The following is a 21136-nucleotide window of genomic DNA, read 5'->3' as shown; positions in this document are numbered from 1 at the left end:
AAAAAAGCTGTGTAATTATTGTTTTATTGTCTGCAGTCTGCACATTCAATCTTTAGTATGTACTTTTATTTAATGAATAACATTTTTTTCCCCCAAATCTGTATGATAGAGTATGTTAATACAATATAACTCAGTGGTTCCCAAACCTTTTAGCTCGAGACCCAAAAGAGAAATGTGGACCCTGGGTTTGTGGAGAAATGTGGACCACCTAGTTTGGGTCCCACGGGACCCACACTAGTGAAGTGAAAATAGCCGATCTACAAGCTCATAGCTTGTAGATCTGCTATTTTCACTACTTCTTAAAAGCATTTCTTTTTTTATTATTATTATTATTTTATGGAATTCTTTTGAAAACCATTTGAATTTGTTTTTAAAATTGTGAATTTTTGGGGATTTTTTTGAAAATTGTCTAATTAAAAACAAAAAGCCAAAGAATAAAGGTGTATGTACTCGCGACCCATAAAAATGGACGATCTACAAGCTCACAACGCATCAGATCGTGGTGCACTAAATATCTTTGTTGAAAATAGCCGATATACAGTATGAGCTCACAACACGTCGCAGCTATTTTCAGCGAAAGATTATCACAGAATACAGATACTGGGGTTCAAGTGGTATAACCTGATAATTTAACCACCTCAGGCAGGCAATGTTCATGCCTTATTCAACAGTTTGAGGGTACTAGCCAGGTAGCAACTGTTCAGCTTAAACCTGAAAGTAGAATGGAATGGAGAGAAAATGTCCCACCCCCTGTATGAATGAATGAACCATTGTAAAGCGCTTTGAGTACTTACAATAGTGCCATAAAATTGCAATTCATTATTATTATTATTATAAAAGAGAGCTAGAAAAGTGCGTGACTCTGAGCACATGTCTCTGCCAAGCCAGGTTCCAACAAATCTTAGAGGGCAGTGACTCATAGCTCTATGCACAGCAGCCATATTGGGAATTAATTGGGCCCCTTCCTTACTTCCTTCACAGGTGATACCAATAATACTAAATAAGGCTCCGTTCCATTTAGTGTGGCACAGTTGTTGTCTTATTTTCAAGGACCCCCATAACTCTGAGAGTGTACAAATGGAACCAAATGGACCCGTCCATTTGGTTCCATTTGTACACTCTCAGAGTTACACACCCACCTTAAGGGGCCATTTGGGAACCAAAATGGAGTTTTCCTAGTGAGCCAACATGCACAATATCAGCACCCTGACCAGAATAGAACAGAGCCTTCATTAGAATCATTGGTAACACCTGTGAAGGAAGTAAGAAATGGCCCAATTTCTTTCCAATATGGCTGCTGTGCATAGAGCCTATTGAAATGGGATCTGTAAAATCTGACCCATCCATACACATGACCCCAGAGAGCATGTGAAGAAAACGCCAAATGGCAGAAAATGCATCTGGCACAAATGGCTTTCTAGTGTCTTGTGATATGATTTTTTTTCCAAATCATTGGCAACACACACATTTAATGAATATTAATATTAAAAAAAGAAAGAAAAGAAAAAAAAAGTCAAGGTATTTTTTTTCTATTTGTAAAAAATGTTAGTACTTCTTCCACCACTGCTCCCTGGTCAGTAGATGGCAGTAATACGATACGCCTCCTCCAACTCCATGATGATGTGTCTCGAATTATTACCACAGAAGAAGAACGCTGCGGACTGTAGAAGAAGAAGAAGAAGAAGAAGAAGAAGAAGAAGAAGAAGGACATTCCGACACGACACACCGTAAGGTGGGTTCATTCTTTTAAACATCATTTTTAACGGTTCACATGTAAACACGGGGAAACAATAGTGAGCACAACACGTATTAGTGTGTGTGTGTTGCAGCAGCAGCATCACTGCGTCATTCTGCGATCTGCGCCCCCCCCCCCCACAAAGAAAGCAGCACCTGGAACCAGTGTTGCCATGTCGGCTTATTATACGCGACTTTGGGCTTCTTTTTCTGTGAATTTGCTTGTGAATATTGTTAGTTGTAGGTTGCAGGTTTTTGGGGGCTTGTTTCTAAAGTATACTTGCTTATTTAGGCATGCTTCCAAAATGTTAAATTATTATTTAAACCAGTGGTTCTCAAATGTTTTCATACATGTTGTGTGCCAGCCAGGGAGGAGCATTTGTGTTAGAATCTTTATAAGAACATTCCAAATATTCCACATTTTATTGCAAGAGTTTTTGACAATGGCAGATCTTCAATATTGTAGATCGGCTATATTGAAAAATGCATGTAGGTTTAAAGTGCTCATGTGGCCTACAGTAAGTTGCTTCTTTTGGGCGTATTTTCCTAGACTGGTTTCTTATTCCTCTCTCAAAACCTGGCAACAATGCCAACATGCTGCATTCATGCTAATGTCGTTAGCCTCCCCGGCTAGGCTAGCCAACGTAAGCTAAGACACATTAAATGCTGCTTATAAACGGCCACGACCAGATTAAAGTCCGATTTAACGCGTGTCTGTGCCATTTAGAGTTCATATTGTATGTGTGTGTCAATTGTAGCTCGCTGTTGACCTGACGAACACAAAGCTATAGCTAACACAGGCTGTAGCCCCAGAATGGCTCATATTCCATATCATTGCAGTGGTTCTCAAACTGCTTAAATTTTGAAGACCCCCAGACTCCGGGTTCATTTGGTTCCATTTTTTACACTCTTAGAGTTACATATCTGTAACGGTCCCTTTGGTTCGATTTATACACTCTCAGAGTTACAGATCTGTAAGGGTCCATTTGGTTCCATTTGTACACTCTCAGAGTTACAGACCTGTAAGGGCCCATTTGGTTCCATTTGTACACTCTCAGAGTTACAGACCTGTAAGGGTCCATTTGGTTCCATTTGTACACTCAGAGTTACAAACCTAAGGGCCCATTTGGTTCCATTTTTACACTCTCAGAGTTACAGACCTGTAAGGGTCCATTTGGTTCCATTTGTACACTCAGAGTTACGGACCTGTAAGGGTCCATTTGGAAACCCTCCAAGCCAAGGACCTTTGAGGGTCCCCTGGACCCCACTTTGAGAACTGCCATAACAGTCAACAACACTCCCATTCATTCTAATTTGTAGCTCTGCTGTGTGTTAATTATTACTAATAATTAATTACTGTGACTTCATTGGGGGTCAGTGATTTTCCTGTGAGCTTTCCGTCCAGTTGTGTCTTGACCGAGCACTTCAACAAAAACAAAAGATGTCACTAGCTACACGTTACATGCACGTCCCTTATTTCCAAGACAAATTAGGGACGCCTAGGAAGAGATCAAATCTCACCGTATATATGTACAGTTATTGTATATTATATATCAAGCACTTGAACCCCAGCATCCATATTCTGGGTGAACATCAACCAAAAATATCAGCTATTTTTGGCAAAGACATTTGGTGTCGAGTGTAGACAGATAAAATCGGTCCAAGTACAGAGAGAGACAACTCAGATTTTGTTTACGTGGTTAACAACCTGTATTATAGTATATATTTATATGTTGTTTGTTAGATGTGTCATTGTTGATTGATTACCAAAAATAAGGAAATAAGGAATAAACCCTTATTGAACTGATAAGGGACACGTCTTTAAGTTTCCATATAAGGGACGATTCCGTATTTCAAGGGCCGGTTGGCAACCCCACACCTACAGTGTGTACTTGAGCGTGTCAGACACCTGCAATTCACCAAGTCCCAATAGGGTTCTGCGTCGTTCCCTCACGTGAGTTAATTTAGTAATAAAATCTAGGGCAGGGGTCTTCAACGTTTTTCAGGCCAAGTACCCCTTAGCAGGGACCCCCAATACATATTATATAAACTTATGTTGCAGATGAGCACTATCATCAGTGTTGTGTAAATGCGTGTTTCTTTTTTTGTCTGGTTCTTTACACATTATCTTTACTGTTAATATGTTAGACTTGTGTTCGTGGCTCTTTACTTAGTCTGCCCCCCCCCCCCCCCCCCTCTACACCAAATCTCTTAAAAATAGCCAATCTACAAGCTCATGCTGTGACGTGTTGTAACTTGTAAGCTTGTAGATTTGCGTGGTTGGTTAATGTTAAAAAACATGATGGCGGATAATCATGACAGGCCTAAGATTTTGCTTGCATAATAATCAAACTAACACTTTTTTTTTCTCTCCATAGAGTTAGGGCCTCAGCCGTCAGTGGTTGTCAGAAGTTTTGGAGCTCTCCACATGACGAGGACAGAGGCGATCGGCCGGGTTTGCGACGCTGTGGGATGAGGTAGTAGGTTGTATAGTTTTAGGGTCACACCCACACTGGGAGATAACTATTCAACCTTCTATCTTTCTCAAAGTGTCAATGACAACTTCTGGGTCCTCCCTGCTTCATGTGTCCATTCGACAGATTGGTCCAATGCTCTGGTTTCTCAAATGGAGGTATAATTTTACTGTTGTGTTTAATGACAAAACATTGACAATCTTTGTGAGCCTGCTGATCTGTAAAGGGCCTGTGTCCACAGAAAGCTGGCAGAGCCTTTCTGCCATGCATTTATTTCTATGGTAAAGATGCCGCTATCGGTGTCCAGCATTTTGTGGTGGAGCGTCGTGGTGAGATCGAAGAGTGTCATACAGTACCTATCGCTTTCTGGTGATAAGCATACTATAAATGTGCTCATGCGGTGTGAGGTAGTAGTTTGTATAGTTGTGGGGTAGTGATTTTGCCCTGTTCTGAAGATAACTATACAATCTATTGCCTTCCCTGTGGAGCTCTATAGCATCTATTTGATCTGATATGTAATGTTGGTTTTAAAAGATGCAGCCCTGGTTCCCACTGTGCCTAAAGGTGAATCAAGAAGTCCTAAGAAAATTCTAGTTCTTGTAGAAATACTTCCTACTTAAGTATTAGGTGACAGACAGCTCGGCCAAGTAGCCGTTTTAGGCATTCACAGTGTTTGTATACAAATCCTCTTGAAAAGGGGTTTTAGAAATCTGCCAGACTGCAGTTTTCGTTATTTTAATTGATTAGTTGTAATTTGACTCAGGTTTCTTGTCAAAGCGTGGTTTAGGGGACAGCAGTGTTAGGTCACAGTCAAGAATAACCACCTCCTGTTTGTACCTCAATGATGCAGTTTGGCTGATGTTTGAACTGTGAAATAGCCAACCCCTTGTTTCCATGTCTCTACCTGAACCAGTTAACCTATTTAGTATTTTAGATCTTTCGCAGTCCAACTAGGCACCCTGGTCACATCACATAAATATATATCGTCACTGTCAGGCAGAAACCTCCAATCTCCATATTCTAAATGTTTGTGTTTTTTCGTAAATGAATGCCCTATTTGTGCCAGTGTCATAGATCATTTTACTATTTTGGCAAATGTTTTATAAAAGCTTATGACCTTGTGTTTGATTTCCATCTTAATAATAATGAAAAATTGAGTTGTTATGACCATACCAGTATACTGCCTAAAAAGCTGGTATCTGTATTGGCGAGCACACATCTGCACCGATTTGATAAATTTGTATGTGATGATAGCTCATTTACAGTTACTGTATCATTTAAATGTCTCGTTTTAGTAAATTGTAGCTGCACTTTAACAATTTATGAAAGTGTTATTCATACGATATGAATCATACCTAGATGTATTTCTTTTATATTTATCAGTTCTGATTATCAAACTAGATAATAAAATACTATATCTATGGCATTCGTTCTCTGTGTGTGTGTTTAAGGTTTTACGAAGGTTTAAACCTGAGACAGGCCATACAACAACATTGATAGCCATCTAGCTCTGGTCCAGAGCATTAGAGAACTCGCTAATGCTCTGGACCAGAGCTAATAGCCATCATACCTCATGTAGTCTGCTTGTGTATTTGAAACTATTCTCTTGTCAAATCATGTACAAATTGCATTTTTGCCTAAATGTTTGGGCAGATAGCCTATATCCATTTAATAATTGTCAACTTGTCTTGTTTAGATTGCAATAATCATTTGGAAGTTAAAAAAGTTAATTGGTAATCAATTTTGCATCAACAGCCCTTACCATGGTAGTCACACACTTCCACCAGGAGATGGCACCATTAGGCAGCCATCTTGGCTGTTTTGTAGAGACTTGGATTTAATTTCAAACCAGCTCAATTATTGCACAATTGTTGGCGATATATATAATTGATGTTTATTAACGCAACCTTTCAAACAAACACGCGAATCTTGAAATCAACCTCTTCATTGAGGAATGCCATGCAACATTTGTGCATCGAATTTACAAATACATATCTGAGGGACTTAACTTTATTTATTTTTAGATGAATCCTGTGATAGGGCTAATCTATCAATTTCGCAAACTAACTGAGAGGGTACAATATGTAACCAAACAATGGTGGGAAAATTACTCTCATTACTCACATGTTTCACTTCAGTAAAAGTATCAATACTGCAATGTAGAAATAGCCTAGTTACAAGGAGTTAAAATGTACTTGAGTAAAGGGACAAAAGTATTGACAGATGCCACAAGCTTGTAGATCTGCTATTTTCAAATGGCCGAAATGTATATAGGGCTGGAGTGGTAAATGTTTGTAATAATCAAAATCTACAAAGTAACTAGTAACTAGAGTTTTCAAATAATAGTGGAGTCGAACTACAATATTTGTCTCTAAGATCCAGTGCAGCAGAAGTAAAAGTACTGAAAATGTACAGTACTTGAGTAAATGTACTTGGTTAATTCACACCGCTGTAACCAAATGGACCATTTGGGTCCATCATGGGTCCATGATGTACCCTCTCAGAGATCTAGGATCTGTCCCCGTGGGAGGAGCGTTCCTATCAGAACAGATAAAACCTGGCGGTAGGTAGCTGTGTGTTGCACATCATAGCAGCACTGCTACTGTTTATTAACGGAACGGAACACACTCCACATCAACACAGGAGGTCCTGAGAGAAGATCTACAAGATCAGGGGATTACTGGAAGCCGATCTGACTTGTGTAGTTTGATTGAGGTGCGCGGCAAAAGTGCATTCATTTCAATCATAATCTATATGTGTCATCTATCTTTATGATGCACTTGTTTTTGTGCGATCGGAGCATTCTACCTTTAGGGTGAATTTGTCTTTCTTTTTTTTGTGTGGAACACGCCCTGATAGAAAGGAAAAGGTATAGAAAAAAAGACCTGAGGGCTCCAGAATATACCTGAGAACAGACAGCTAAAGCCTTCTAATGATAACTGCACCGGACGGATTATTACTCTGCCGACAAAATAGACCCAATGAGATTGAGACAAACTTTGCAGCTTTTGTCCTGGGGACATCATCCTCTTCTTCTTCTTCATCATCATCCTCACATCTGGACACACCTGGAACAGCTGCTCCGACAGTGACCTGCAGCAGCCTGGACATCGAGTCCAACAACATCTCGTAGTTAAATAATACAAAAAACTTCACTTCAGCCATGAGTAGGAAGACGCGACGGTGGATTTTCCATTTCTTCCTTTGCCTTGGAATTGTATATTTGAAAATCGGGTAAGTAAAGTTGACGGCTTAATAATTGTCAATAATAGAGCACTGTTTCCCAAACAGTGGGTCGGGACCCATTTGTGGGTTGCGGACACATTTTTATGGGTCACTAGTAAATATATATATATATCCTTTTATTTTTTGTTTCCTATACATTTTGTTTTTAATTATTATTTCAAAACATTTTTTCATGAATTGTAAACAATTTCAATGGTTTTTCAAAATAATTTCTTAACAAAAACAAATCTTAAGAAATTCCATAAATTAGAAAACAAATGTTTGAGAAGTAGTGAAAATAGCCGATCTACAAACTTGCAACTTGTTGTGTGCTTGTAGATCTGCTATTTTCACTGGTTTGGGTCCTGGGGAGACATCACATTTCTCTGTTGGGTATTGAGCTAAAAAGTCTGGGAACCACTGTAATAGACCCATCCAAACTTTTTATTTGTATTATTATTTTGAATTGAGGTAAATGATAAATTGCTGTAAAACTCAAATGTGATGTTCTCTAGTTATTTTTGTATGAATTGTTTGAAAAAAACAAACTAAAAAATCTTTATGGGGCAAATGTTTGTAATTGCAACTCAGCCTATATCTGACACTACACAGTAACATGGTTAATGTAACTCTAAGCATGGAACCACAACCCTTAAGGGAGTGTTAAATGAACACTCAGGATTCTATTTCTTAATCAGCTGATCAATAGCGCTATTGATCAGTAAAACAGGGACTGTGCCAAGTGTGTAGCCTAATGAACAGTGTGGTTCTCAAATATTTTCATATCAAGGACCCCCCTAATTATGTATACGTATTTGGCCGTGGCCCCTTATCTGAAAACAATATTTTGTCAGGGACCCGCATGTAAGAGATTTGTGTAAAACATCAAAATGATTCCAAGGTTTTGTAGATTTTCTTTCATTATTTTTTTTTCTTCCAAGTAGCAGATCTACAAGCTCAATGAGTGCAAGATTGGCTATAGCTGATGTATAGGGTTAAAGTGGTTGATTTATGTCGATGCTGTAGTAACACATTTAGCCAGATTTCTATTATTTTGCTGCATGGCCCCCCTCTCTCAAGGATCCCTAAGGGTCCCCGGACCCCACTTTGAGAACCCCTATCATCCATCATGGCATTGGGAGCCAGTAGATGTAATACAATGTGTGTAGTCAGTGATGGACAAAGTAGGCTACTCAACTCCTGTACAGTCAAAGTATAGATACTCCTCGTCAAATATTACTAAAACTACTAAGTGAAAGTTGCTCTGGCAAATTTGTACTTGAGGTAATGTTGGTATTGTTAATTAATTGCTAAATTCATTCATTGTGTAAAATGTATAATTGTTCACTTAATTCCTTAATTGTAGGTTATAGGGTTAAGGTTATGTGAAAACTGAACATAAACCTTGTTTTAAAAATAAATCAATTTATTACAACTTATTACACTAATCGATGAATAATCCTGCCCTATTTTGGACATTTCAAGTGAAAAGTAAAGAAAAACGAAGTAAAAAGTTGTCAAAATAGCAGAACATTTTTCTCGATTAATCAAAAAATGACTGGATACAGTGGATAGAATAAACGCTATAAGACAATAATTGATAGTTGCAGCACTAATGTTTTCTCTTCATCCATGCAGGTGTAAAAATGGAACCAAATCGTCCCTCACAGGTCCATTTGGTCCAGAGTTAAATAAACACCAATTTTACAGTGTAGAGTGTTGTGTCACGTGTCAGATGGTGGTCCGTGGCCCTAATGCCTAACACATTGGGGGTCCTTGGAATGCTAAAGGTTGAGAATGAACTGAACTTGGTGTTCATCCACATGGATTAATGTTCTCAGTCGCCATGACTGATTTCTGTCTTATGGATTCCATAGAAGCCAGCATGTCTTCTATGGAATCATGTCATGCACCGAAAATAGCAGATCTACAAGCTGCACTTGCGCTGCAACGTGTTGTGAGCTTGTAGATCTGCTATTTTGGGTTATTTTAAGATGAAAGAGTATTTGAAGTGGTCAAACTAGCAATATAATACATGTTCAGAAGCATCTTCCATAAACATGAATGTTGTCAGATATGTCATAGGTTAAAGGCTCAATCTGTGATTTCTTCAACTGGTTGGCTTTATGTAGAACAGCAGCAACCTACGTTTAGAATGATAATACTTAAACAATGTGTTTTGTTTTTCATTTAATGTTTATTTTATCTATTTATCTTTTCGATAACTAGGCAAGTGCAAGGGTATGTGTGTGTAAGTGAGGGTGTGTAAATGTGTGTGATAGTGTGTGTAATGTATGTTACAAAAAAGAAAGAACAAATTACAAACATATTAGGGGGGAAAAAAGATAATACTTAAACAGCATCACTTTACATACTGTGTTAATTGTTTAAGCAGCACTATGTAACTTTGCTCTTCTACCCTGGATTTGAACCCGGTTTCCTGCGTGTTGACTTTTTTTTTACTATTTATTGAACTAATTAGCCTGCCTGCTTGCTCAGGGAATTAATTGAATCTTGACCACCAGGTCAAAACTTGAGTCCGATCCTGTGTCTAGGTGAGACATGACCTTTGACACCATCTAAATGTCTCAATAGAAGAGCAGTAAGACAAAATACTACCACCCCAATTGTACAAGTTATATTGTATTGACGTACTCTACCATACAGATTGGACAAAATTACATTTTATTCATAAAAAAAAGTTACATGAGTTGCATAGTGCCACTGTTTCATAAATCACAGATTATAGGACTTGGCCTAAAAAAAATGGTTCATCATTCGTGAGACTTTATTTATTTTGCTTTATTCCATGGGTCATCCCATGCCAGGGGTCTGTCGTCCGTGGTGGCGTTGGGAGCCAGTATCATCTGCAACAAGATCCCGGGCCTGGCCCCACGCCAGAGGACGATCTGTCAGAGTCGACCGGACGCCATCATCGTGATCGGGGAAGGAGCGCAGATGGCCATCAACGAGTGCCAGTTCCAGTTCAAACACGGCCGCTGGAACTGCTCGGCGCTGGGGGAGAGGACCGTCTTCGGGAAAGAACTGAAAGTGGGTATGTCACAATGCGCCATTCTAGTTTATGGTCCCATCTATAGGGTTTAATGGGATCCTTTAGGATTTTTAAAACGATTCCGGTTCCTTGACGATTCTCTCTTTAACGGTCACACAGTATCGCCTGCATACAGTATCGCATGCATATCATTGTAGTGGTTCTCAGAGTGAGGTCCAGGGACCCTCTGGGTTATTTGAGGGGGTTCCAAATGGACCCTTACAGGTCTGTAACTCCGAGAGTGTACAAATGGAACCAAATGGACACTTACAGGTCTCTAACTCTGAGAGTGTACAAATGGAACCAAATGGACCCTTACAGATCTCTAACTCTGAGATTGTACAAATGGAACCAAATGGACCCTTACGGGTCCATTTGGTTCCATTTGTACACTCTCAGAGTTATGGTGGTCTGTGAAATTAAAAAAGTTTGGGAACCGGTATTGTAATTGTATAGCAGATGTGAAGTCCACATACCAGCACTGACAGTGTGATAAAACCAGTTCCGGAAGGTTCCAAATGTGATCGAACCGATTCGGTTCCTCAATGTTGGATCCAGTTCCTCTGGTTGCGGATCCCAACCCTAATCCCATCAGTGGTGGAAAGTAACTTTGTACATTTACTCAAGTACTGTACTTGTAAGTAGGCCTACAATTCGGAGGTACTTTTACTTTACTTGAGTATTTCCTTTTTTTCTTATTTATTTCTTATTTGTTTTGCTGAAATGTATATTCCTACTCATATTATTAATATTTGACAGCTTTGGTCACTAGTTACTTAGCAGATTTAGATTTTTAATACAAACATTTTCACAATATCTGTCTGTGGAACCGAGTCACACAAAAATGTTATACCTCAACCCTTTCTAAGTGCTTGTCAGGGTGGGGGGTCCCCAGTTAAAATATGATTATTTTGGGGGTACCACTATCTCACATCATAGAGCTGTTGACAGCATGGCCATCATACTAAGATAAGATGTCATAATGTTAATGTATATTTGTTTTAAGTGAAGCAAGTTCCTTCTATTTAGGTGGTTCCCCCCCTTTCTATGTATAGTTCCTGAGAATTGCAAGCCTTGATACTATTCCGTCTGCAACAGTGTATCATTTTTCTATTCTGACATCCAAGGTGTTATCAACATTGTTGCACCAGTATTGCTTATTACTGTGGCCACTATGTATGAGTTTGTGCTCATATTGAGACAGTGAAACATGATTTATAGTATTCTCAGGCTGAATCCTCCTCTCTTTAGTTTGTTTGAATTAGACATACACTTATTGAGTCTATATGTATTAAACACTTTCAACCAGGTGGCCAGGTATTTTGGGCCTGTCACTAGGGGCGAAAAGTGTTGAAAATGGTAACAAATAGCAGATCTAAGCTTGTGACGTGTTGTGGAGCTTGTAGATCTACAATTCTATCTCTTCCACATGTGGGGAAGTATATATAGCGCTAAAGCAAAACTATTGCTGAAAAAAAAACGTGCTATTGAAAGGTATTTCTTTCCTTTTTAATCAGGTCAGAGCTTTTGACATTGACTGAAGGTGTTCTTGGTGATAAATGAGACAGAGACATCCTGCACTGTGAGTGGAATAAAGCTGGAGGCCATGGATACTCAAATGACACAAATGAATGATCAGCATATCATCCTTTACCTTCAGCACCATCCATTCCACACACCTACTGTACCTCTAGTGCAGGGTTTCTCAAACTGTGGGTCGGGACCCCCAGGGGGGCTCCCCAAATGATATTAGGGGGGCTCCCCAAATGATATTTGGGGGTCCCCAGATGTTTTGCTTAATGTGAAACATTGTTTTCTCACTCAACAGTAAAAAAAACAACAATACACAATATAAGTGTATACAGGGTATCTGCAGAAAGTGGATACCTCTGAAATAGAATTGTCATTGCATCAAAAGTAATGAACAAGCTATACTATAATGTTAAACGGAAAATAGGCAATCTAACGCTTTGCAATGCGAGGCCTTGTGAGTATGTACTAGATCGGTTATTTTCACAATATTTTTTTGTGGAACCTAGTCAAACTAAATTGAATGCCCCAGCTCTTACAATTCCTAAGATTATTTTCGCGTCTTGAAAAGTTTGAGAACCACTGCTCTAGTGAGAAGAAGAACTCATATCACACATTACCAGAACCGTGCACTTACATGGACTTAAATCTCATTACCTGGAGACCATTATGTTAAGTTGTGCGAGTAGCAAGTACAGTCAACAAGCTGATGTTATACAAGCAACATTATTTGCTCTAGTTGTTGTCTATTATAAGCCATGTTTTATTTGTCTTTTTTTATTTGCTCCTGGGTATTTTCCTGGGGTTAACATTCGGTTAACAACACTGTGAGCTTGTAGATCAGCTATTTCCAACAAGTGAAAACAGGAGTGGGCCTAGTATATAGCCCTGGAGCACTTCGGGTAACTACTGTAAATCTAGGTTTAAGTAGTTAACTTAACAGTAATTGAGAAATCCAATATCTCATCATTGTGTATTCAGGATTAGTCCTTTAACAGGCCTCCCATTCCTACTGGGCCTTTCTCACCATAATGCTGATATCGTCTCTGTCGGGTGGAAACCTCATGTCCAAAACTGTTACTTTTCAGGATTCAATTGCAAAAATAGCAAAAGTAGCAGATCTACAAGCTCGAAATCAGATCTGCTACTTTTGATGCTTTTGTGTGACGCTGTAGTACGATCAAGTAGGGCATTAATTCATGAAAAAAACACAACAAGTTAGAATATGGAGATAAGAGGTTTCTGCCCGACAGCGACGATATATTTTTTTAATCTTGTCAAAGATCCTAGTAAGTTCAGTGAAAAGTACCTTCATGTATTCATAAAATACTTTTCCCCCTAAAAGCAGAAATGCTTCAAGTCCAGACAGGCAGGTTGGTAGGTAGCTGCTTTATAAATGTAGCTCCTGTCTGTCGGTGCAGCTTTGGCAGGGGAAGCGTTCTAATGAGGAATCACAGTTAACCACTTAAACCCCAGCATCCGTATTGTGGGGAAAGGTTTTGCAGAAGAAAGCTTTCCCCACAAAAAAAGAAAGAACATAGCCGATCGTCAAGCTTGACGATCGGTTACTTTCAGCTAAAGCTTTCCCCACAATAACAGAAAACAGAAAAGACACTAGTATAGAGCCCTGAGGAACTTGCTTAACCATATAGGGTTTAAGTGGTTTAAGTCAGTAATTCACAGAAGCTCCACATGCCTTTCCGTCATAACGCACTCATTGTTTCTTTTTAATCTCATACCCCTGCATAGCTGTTTAAAGGTGCAGTAAATTATTTTCTTTTGTTAGAATAAGTGTAAAATAGCTCTATATTCCGATTGTAATCACTGCTAATATAGACTCGAGGTGTTTGTTCAGTAACAAGAGTCTCTTTGTTTCAACAGGCTCTTTACAAACAGAAAATACATTTTCGGGGTCAGGATACTAAATGTATCCAATCAGGTGGGAGAACTCATACAGGAGACAGGATAAACAAATAAATTGGAAGTGATGGCACAAAGAAATGAGCAGACACATTTTAAACTGGAACACTATAACATTTATAGTGTAAGTGATATTTTTTTTATAAAAATATAAAAAACACACAGCCAATGAGAAATTGAACTTTATCGGCTTTTGCAATGTGGAGGCTCAAACATGTCGTTCGCATGATATGTGCTTTAATCTACCACAGGTGTGACTGAGTTTTTTGGCCTGATTCGTCTCTTTAAGAAATCAAGTAGTTTGTCCTTCGGCACTTCACGTTTGGTTGTAAGATGCCGTTTGAGATGGGTTTTCATGCATTCAGTGCTAGAAGAATTTCACCACAGACCACACTGCCTGTACGATCTTCCTCCGCTCCACTCCACTCCAGCTGAATCCCAATTTTCAAGTTCAACTCCTTTGGCGTTACTGAATCAACTTTGGGCTTGGTTCAAGTTCACTGTGGAGAGAACAGAGACATACAGAAAAATCTGATCACTAATAAATACGTTCATCCAATTTCAACATACTAGAAGTACATAACATAAAAACATCAAGAACATGGGTACTGTAAATGGAACCTGCTAAAACTCAACTCACTGATGGTTATAATTAGGTCCAGCTGCTAGTTTTTATATTTTTTTAATATTGTTTCCTCCTTTGCAGACTTATCTCTATTTCTCCTTTTTAATGAAGAACACCGTTTGACCTGAAGCAGCTGATTTATAGAGTGGAGATCAGTTAGTATCAGGGAGGATATCGTCACTGTCGGGTGGAAACCTTGTATGTCCAAAACTGTTCCTTTTTTCTTATCATTTGTAAGACATTATAAAATAGTGAAAATAGCCTATCTACAAGCTCATAATGTGACGCGTTGTGAGCTTGTAGGCCTGCTATTTTCACTACTTTTGTGTGACACTCTGTTTGAATACGGAGATACAAGGTTTCTTCCCGACAGCAACGATGGGTGCGTTCCAGATCAGTTGTATCAGTGTGCTGGTTGCAGGGAGGATGGGTGCGTTCCAGTGGGGTTCACCTCTCCCCAGGCAGGGTGCATGCTGGGTGGATCCGCGTTGTGACGGAAGCTGGGACAAGAGCCAGACTGATGTCTAAACATAGACGAAGCGCTCCCCCACCCCGCCCCCATGCACATGCACTGGCTCACTGAAATACTGTACGGCTTTGGACGTTAGAGGTCTCCAATAGAATGACCCTTATGTTTATGTTTTTATGTTTTAATTATCACCGTTTGCAATACAATACAAAAATACATGGTATGATAAAAAAGTTGTAAGTGCCAGGAAGAGGCAAGAAGCCCAAATGACTTACACAAGGCCTATAGATACAAGTTGAAATAGAAAACAGATTCTTTTCATTTATTTTTTTATTCTGTTTTCTACGTAAAACGCTCAACCTACCGTCCCTTATTAGTAAAAAAAAAAAAGGCAAAAAGTAACACATTTTCATTGCATAAACATTCCCTTATAACTTAACCACAGGAATCCTAAGCGTCCGTTTTCCGGAGCAAACCTTTGCCGAAAAGTGAGATTTGGTGTATAGAGGAGAAAAAGGTGGGGCGTTTCATCTAGGCCCCTGGGGGACTCCAGCCAACAAAGTACAGGGTTTAAGTGATTAAAATAAAATAAATTGTTTGCTCTCAATGTATCTGCCTTAGCAGTGCTTCTCTCATAATATGAATGAATGTGCTTTAGTTAATGTGACTTTGTATTTACTTTATACTTCATAAATACTTTATATTGTATAGAGGCTTAGGCCTACCCTCACCTACCGCTGCTCCTACCTGTCATCATTAATCCCTCTAAGAGAAAGCGTGATGAATCAGTCACACTTGGCTCATCTGCACTATTTTTATGACTGGCTTGGAAGCAGTTATGCCAGGTATGTAAGGAGGCTTGGCAGAGGAGTTCTTTATATCACTGCTTCTCAAAGTGGGGTCCGGGGACCCCCAGGGGGCCCTTGAAGGGGGTTCCAGGGGGTCCCCAACAAAATGAGTTAATACATGATCAAAAATCTGTTTACCACTTTAACAGAAGTTTATACTGTGAGATCTCATGATCTGTCAGCACCACTGCCATAACCATGTAATGTTGTTTTTAATAGGAATAAACACACTACTGCCACATGTAATGTAATGTTATTAGTAGGAATAAACACCGAAGCACTCGGGAGGAAGTCGACTAAAAAAGGGGAGGAGCCAAACCCCAGTTCCTGTTTAAGGAGGTTGTGCCCCCAGAAGATCTTTTCAACATCTTTTCAGATGGGGGTCCACGACCAAATACATTTTGGGGTCACTTGCCTTCAAAATGTTTGAGAACCACTGCTGTATTATGTCATCAAAGGTGTTTAAAAATGTCTTCCCTTCCTTTTTTCTCTCTCTCTCTCTCTCTCTGTCGCAGGTAGCAAGGAGGCTGCGTTCACCTACGCCATCATCGCGGCGGGCGTGGCCCACGCCATCACGGCGGCCTGCACCCAGGGCAGCCTGAGCGGGTGCGGGTGTGACAAGGACAAGCAGGGCTTCTACAACCAGGAGGAGGGCTGGAAGTGGGGCGGCTGCTCCGCGGACATCCGCTACGGCCTGGGCTTCTCCAAGGTGTTCGTGGACGCCCGCGAGATCAAGCAGAACGCCCGCACGCTCATGAACCTGCACAACAACGAGGTCGGACGCAAGGTGTGTATGCCGCTTTGGCACAGTGGCACAACGCTACGGTGCAGAATCAGAATCAGCTTTTATTGGCAAATCACAATAAAAGTGAAGTGGGTGACGTTCGTTTTCGTTCAAGCTCCCATCGTTTTGTTGTATTCCATGAAAGAAAGAAAAAAAGGGGGATAGGGAGAGCAAGGAGAAACATTATAATCTAAGACATCTACATACGCATATATACACATAGCCAGGGCCGGATTTATCATTGGGCTAGTCTGCTAGCGTATCTACAGGTCACAATGCTATTTTCGAAAAAAGGTTTAGCAATTTTGAAAAGATTTAGAAGTTTTACTTTAGTACTGTAAGTATATGTTGATGCCAATACTATTGTACTTTTGCACTCAAGTCGAATTTTGAGTACAGGACATTTACACAGAGTATTTCTACATTGTGCTATTATTAAGTAAAAAAACAAAAAACTTAAAAAAACAGATCAGAGTAGGCTACTTGTTGCAGCAGTATCAGAGACAGTGTAACTGTACCCTGGTGAGGAGCTGGCTGGTCTGGTTCACAAGGCTACTGTAACAGGAGATGTTGTGAAAATGTGTCTTTTTGTACAGACTTTACAATGGGGCCTGTTCAATGCACCATATTGGCCCCGTTGTTTTCCAAGCCTCCTTATCTCACCCCGTGTCCTGAAGGGCCCTGCCGTCTAGAGCACTGCTTCTCACCCCTTCCCTTGAAGGGGCTTCCAGGGGGGGCCCCAGCAAAATGAGGAACAGTTTAGGCACTTTAACTTTAGTTTATACTTGAGATATTTGAAAATAGCCGATATACAAGCTCACACAAGGATTTGGAATAATTTGAACGCAAATCTTCTCTTATCATCTCTGGCACAAAGTATTTTCAAATGTTTGTGGGTTTAATGTAATGTACTTTAAGTTCCTATTTATCGGTATCACAAATACATTGTCATTTATTTTTTATATTAATTAATGTTACATTATCATTCAGATATTAAGTGTTTTGCCAATGATTTGGGGGTCCACTTGCAATACCATCGCGGCCCACCAGTGGGCCCTGGGCCACAGGTTGGGAATCACTGCGTAGGTTACAGGTTAGTACATGGCTCATGTACACCTCCTGTCCTTTTATAATTTCATTTTTCCCCCCTCCTAATTCCATGAGTGCCACACACACATTTCTCTGTTTCAGAGTTTCCTGGCTCGCGTATAACTACTGTACATCATTTTCAAGTGATGCATACTTGAGATAAATATTATATTGAGACATCTCTGTTTTTGTTGAGGATCAGCTACAGCATGGGCCTTGTCTGCAGGGAAGAGGAGGTTGTTGCAGTAAGCTTGCAGCTGCAATCCATAACGGTTTTAAAGTAAATTAAAGCTTATTTCAATATGTTAATACTATAATCAGTGTTAGTTATATTATGACTAACACAAATGTGGTGTTTGGTGGTGGTCTCCCTGCTCTTCAGTTGAGAAATGTGTAGATCTAGTGGTCGGGTATACTTACTTACTTACGCCTTACACCCTTACTGGGGTATAGGCCGTCGACAAGGGACCTCCAGAGTTTTCGGTCACAGGCGTTCTTTTCTATCTGTGACCAGGTGTATCCCAGTCTCTTGGTGTCTGCCTGGAGATCCCACCGCCAAGTGCTTTTTAGGCGGCCTCTGTTTCTCTTCCTTTGAGTGTTCCAAGTCAGAGCCTGTCTGGTGGTGTTTGACACTGGTTTGCACAGTGTGTGCCCGATCCATCTCCATCTTCTTCGTCCAATTTCATCTGCTGCTGGGAGTTGTTTTGTCTTCATCCACAGATTATTATTGGTGGCCGGGTATAGTAGCATAATTAGTTCACAAGAGGTATTGCATGAAACTCAAATATAAATAACTCGCCTTCAAATGTGCGCTCTGTTAGAGCGGGGAGCCTGGGTTCGGATCCAGGCTAAGACATGAAAGTTGTGCCCCATGCAGGGTTTCACTGTTTCCATAGATAACTCCCTGGTGGCTTCTGTTCCAACTGCCAAGAGCCTGGCTGTTGTCCTGGACAGTCAGCTGTCCTTCAAGGCACACATCGCAGCGGTCACTCGCTCCTGTAATAACACTTAATAACATCTGAAGGATTATCACCATGCCGGAGTCAGCCCACTGTGCCCAGCTCCTTATCAAGACCTCAGTCATCTCAAAGCTTTACTACTGTAAACTCCCTCCTTACTGGCCTCCCGCCATGTGCACTCATAAGCCCCTCCAAACCATGCAGAATGCTGCAGCACACCTGGTCTTGAACCAGCCAAAAGTGTCACATGTCTCTCCCCTTTTTTCCGCTCCCTTCATTGGATCCCGGTTGCTGCCCACACCGAGGACAAAACACCCTTGTTGGCCTACATGCCAACCAAAGGCATGGCATCCCCATACCTTCAAAAGCCTGATACAGCCCTACAACCTTTCCCACTCACTCAGATCAGCTAACACAGACATGAATGCTTGCTGTACGAACCTTCCCTGAAACACGTCCCAGACTCCCAAACTGTGGAATAAACTCCCCATTGCTGTCAGTGCTGCAGACTCACTCCCAATTTGCCGCAGTAGTCTGAAGACTCGCCTCTTCTGACTCCACCTCACTCCATCACTTCCCCCTGGCCGCTTTTTCTTTCAATTGATGTTATTGACCAAGATATGGCTACTATTCTGACATATCTTGGTCACTAGTTCTCATGTTTTTGTTTCTTACATTTGTTTTTATCGACCACACATATCTAAAATATGATTTAGAACATGTTGTTAAAACAGATGTTGGGTTCATTGTTTACCTGGTATCCTTGAGAGATTACACGGTTCTCTCTGCACTCTACTACTATGTGACTATTCACCTTGTTGTTTATTGACTTAGAGTTCAAGTTTACTCCGCTTATTCCCATCTCCCACTTGTAAATTGGTCTGGTCTTCTAAATACCTAAATTGTAAATTGAAATTGTAAATTGTAAGTTGTGAGTTGCAGAGTCCTGCTGTCATTTAAATATTGCATTGAATGTGACGCGACGCCATTCTCGTCTGCAAGTGACACCGTCGTACTACAGAGTATAAATTAGGCTGTACTTAGTGACATGGCTTTTTTTATGGGCAATTTGGCTGACACTGCTTAGGTACTGTTTGAGGATATCTTAACTAGGCTCCCTAAAGTAGATCTCACTATAATTATTGTAGTATGCCTTTCATGTAGGATTTTAAATTATGTCACAATGTTTTTGGAGCACCAGCCCTGGCATTTTCTTGACAGGAGTAAACGTGGAATGTACAAGGTGCATGTACAAGGTGCCATGGGTGGCGGGGGGGTTGGCTTAACCCATAGATCTGCTATTTTTCAAAAATTTAGCAAATCTTTGAATATATACTGTATATATCTTTTAGAGCGAACATTTTTAACTCAAATCTTTGCTTCTGGGTGTCCCTGGAATAAAATATTTTGAGGTGGGGGTCCGTGGCCAAAAGCACAGGTCTCCGCCAGGTCAGCAATGTTCTGAATTCAGTCATTATAGAGGTGAGTGGAATCTGTAGAAGTTTAGGGATTAATGTTGATGAAGTTATTGCACAGACATGCAAACTTTAGATGCCAATCTTAGCCAATCAGGATGGAATATGAATAATCGGATAGATCCGCCTTGATCACATGACTATAGAGTTATGAACGATTTGCGTGATGTTTGGACAAAATCTGTAGGAGTAATATAAAAAAATAACTTTAGCAAAAAACTTTACTTGGCCTCTAGGGAGTGTGTATGCAAAGTTTCACACCAATCGGTTCAGTTATAGGTAAAAACGTGAATCGGGCTGTTATAGCGCCACCATGAGGCTGAGTTGAAAAATTGTAGCATTTCTTCCTTGGCCTAGTGGGAATGCTGCGTTCATGCTTTGAGGCATTTTGTTCAAAACGGACCACTCCTGCAAACTTTGGATGCCACTCTTAGCAAATCAGGATGGAATAGGAAAAATCCTACAGATCCGTGTTGATCACATGACTATAGAGATAATGTGTACAGATTTGCGTGGTATTTGGACAAAATCTGTGGAGTAATAGCCAAAAATGTGTTTTACAAAAATCTGCCTAGTGGTGGCACTGTAACAGGCCAACGTGAAAACATTTTCTGTCCTGGCCTTTAGGGAGTGTGTGTGCAGTGTGTGCAGTGTGTGTGCAGTTTCATGGCGATAACGTTGGACCGATCGTATTACCTGTTAACCGACGGACGGACACACAGACGGACACACGGACGGACGGGGGCAAAAACATAGTCTCGGCCACGCCTTCGGCCTGGCGGAGACAATCAGGCTTTACGGGGGGCTCTGTTGAGCCCACAGTGGGCAATTGACTTGAATGAAGTGCATAAATTAAAGATTTGTGGGGACTGGGGGAGGAGGGCATGACCGCACTAAGCTGTATGCATCCATGCTTTCTGACAATTACCTCGAGAGAAGACTCCACAATGTC

General features: G+C 40.4%; 1 protein-coding gene across 2 annotated transcripts in view; it reads left to right on the top strand.

Annotated features, from left to right (window-relative positions):
* The first annotated feature begins 6833 nt into the window (after window positions 1-6833).
* The window catches only part of LOC311049734 (protein Wnt-7a-like), a 38920-nt gene continuing 24617 nt past the window's right edge, over window positions 6834-21136 (top strand). For both annotated transcript variants that reach the window (XR_014601227.1, XM_084063544.1), the window contains exons 1-3: window positions 6834-7442; window positions 10262-10488; window positions 16393-16664. Coding sequence is in view for 1 of the 2 variants with exons in the window: in XM_084063544.1 (XP_083919670.1) it covers window positions 7372-7442; window positions 10262-10488; window positions 16393-16664 (570 nt within the window). In the remaining variant the exon portion in view is untranslated. The remainder of the gene's footprint in view (window positions 7443-10261; window positions 10489-16392; window positions 16665-21136) is intronic.

The sequence above is a fragment of the Gymnoscopelus microlampas genome (assembly GCF_963454915.1).
Source record: "Gymnoscopelus microlampas genome assembly, chromosome: 7".
NCBI classification, from domain to species: Eukaryota; Metazoa; Chordata; class Actinopteri; order Myctophiformes; family Myctophidae; genus Gymnoscopelus; species Gymnoscopelus microlampas.
Note: the sequence above shows the minus strand (reverse complement) of the source record. Positions and strands in the feature narration are given on the sequence as shown.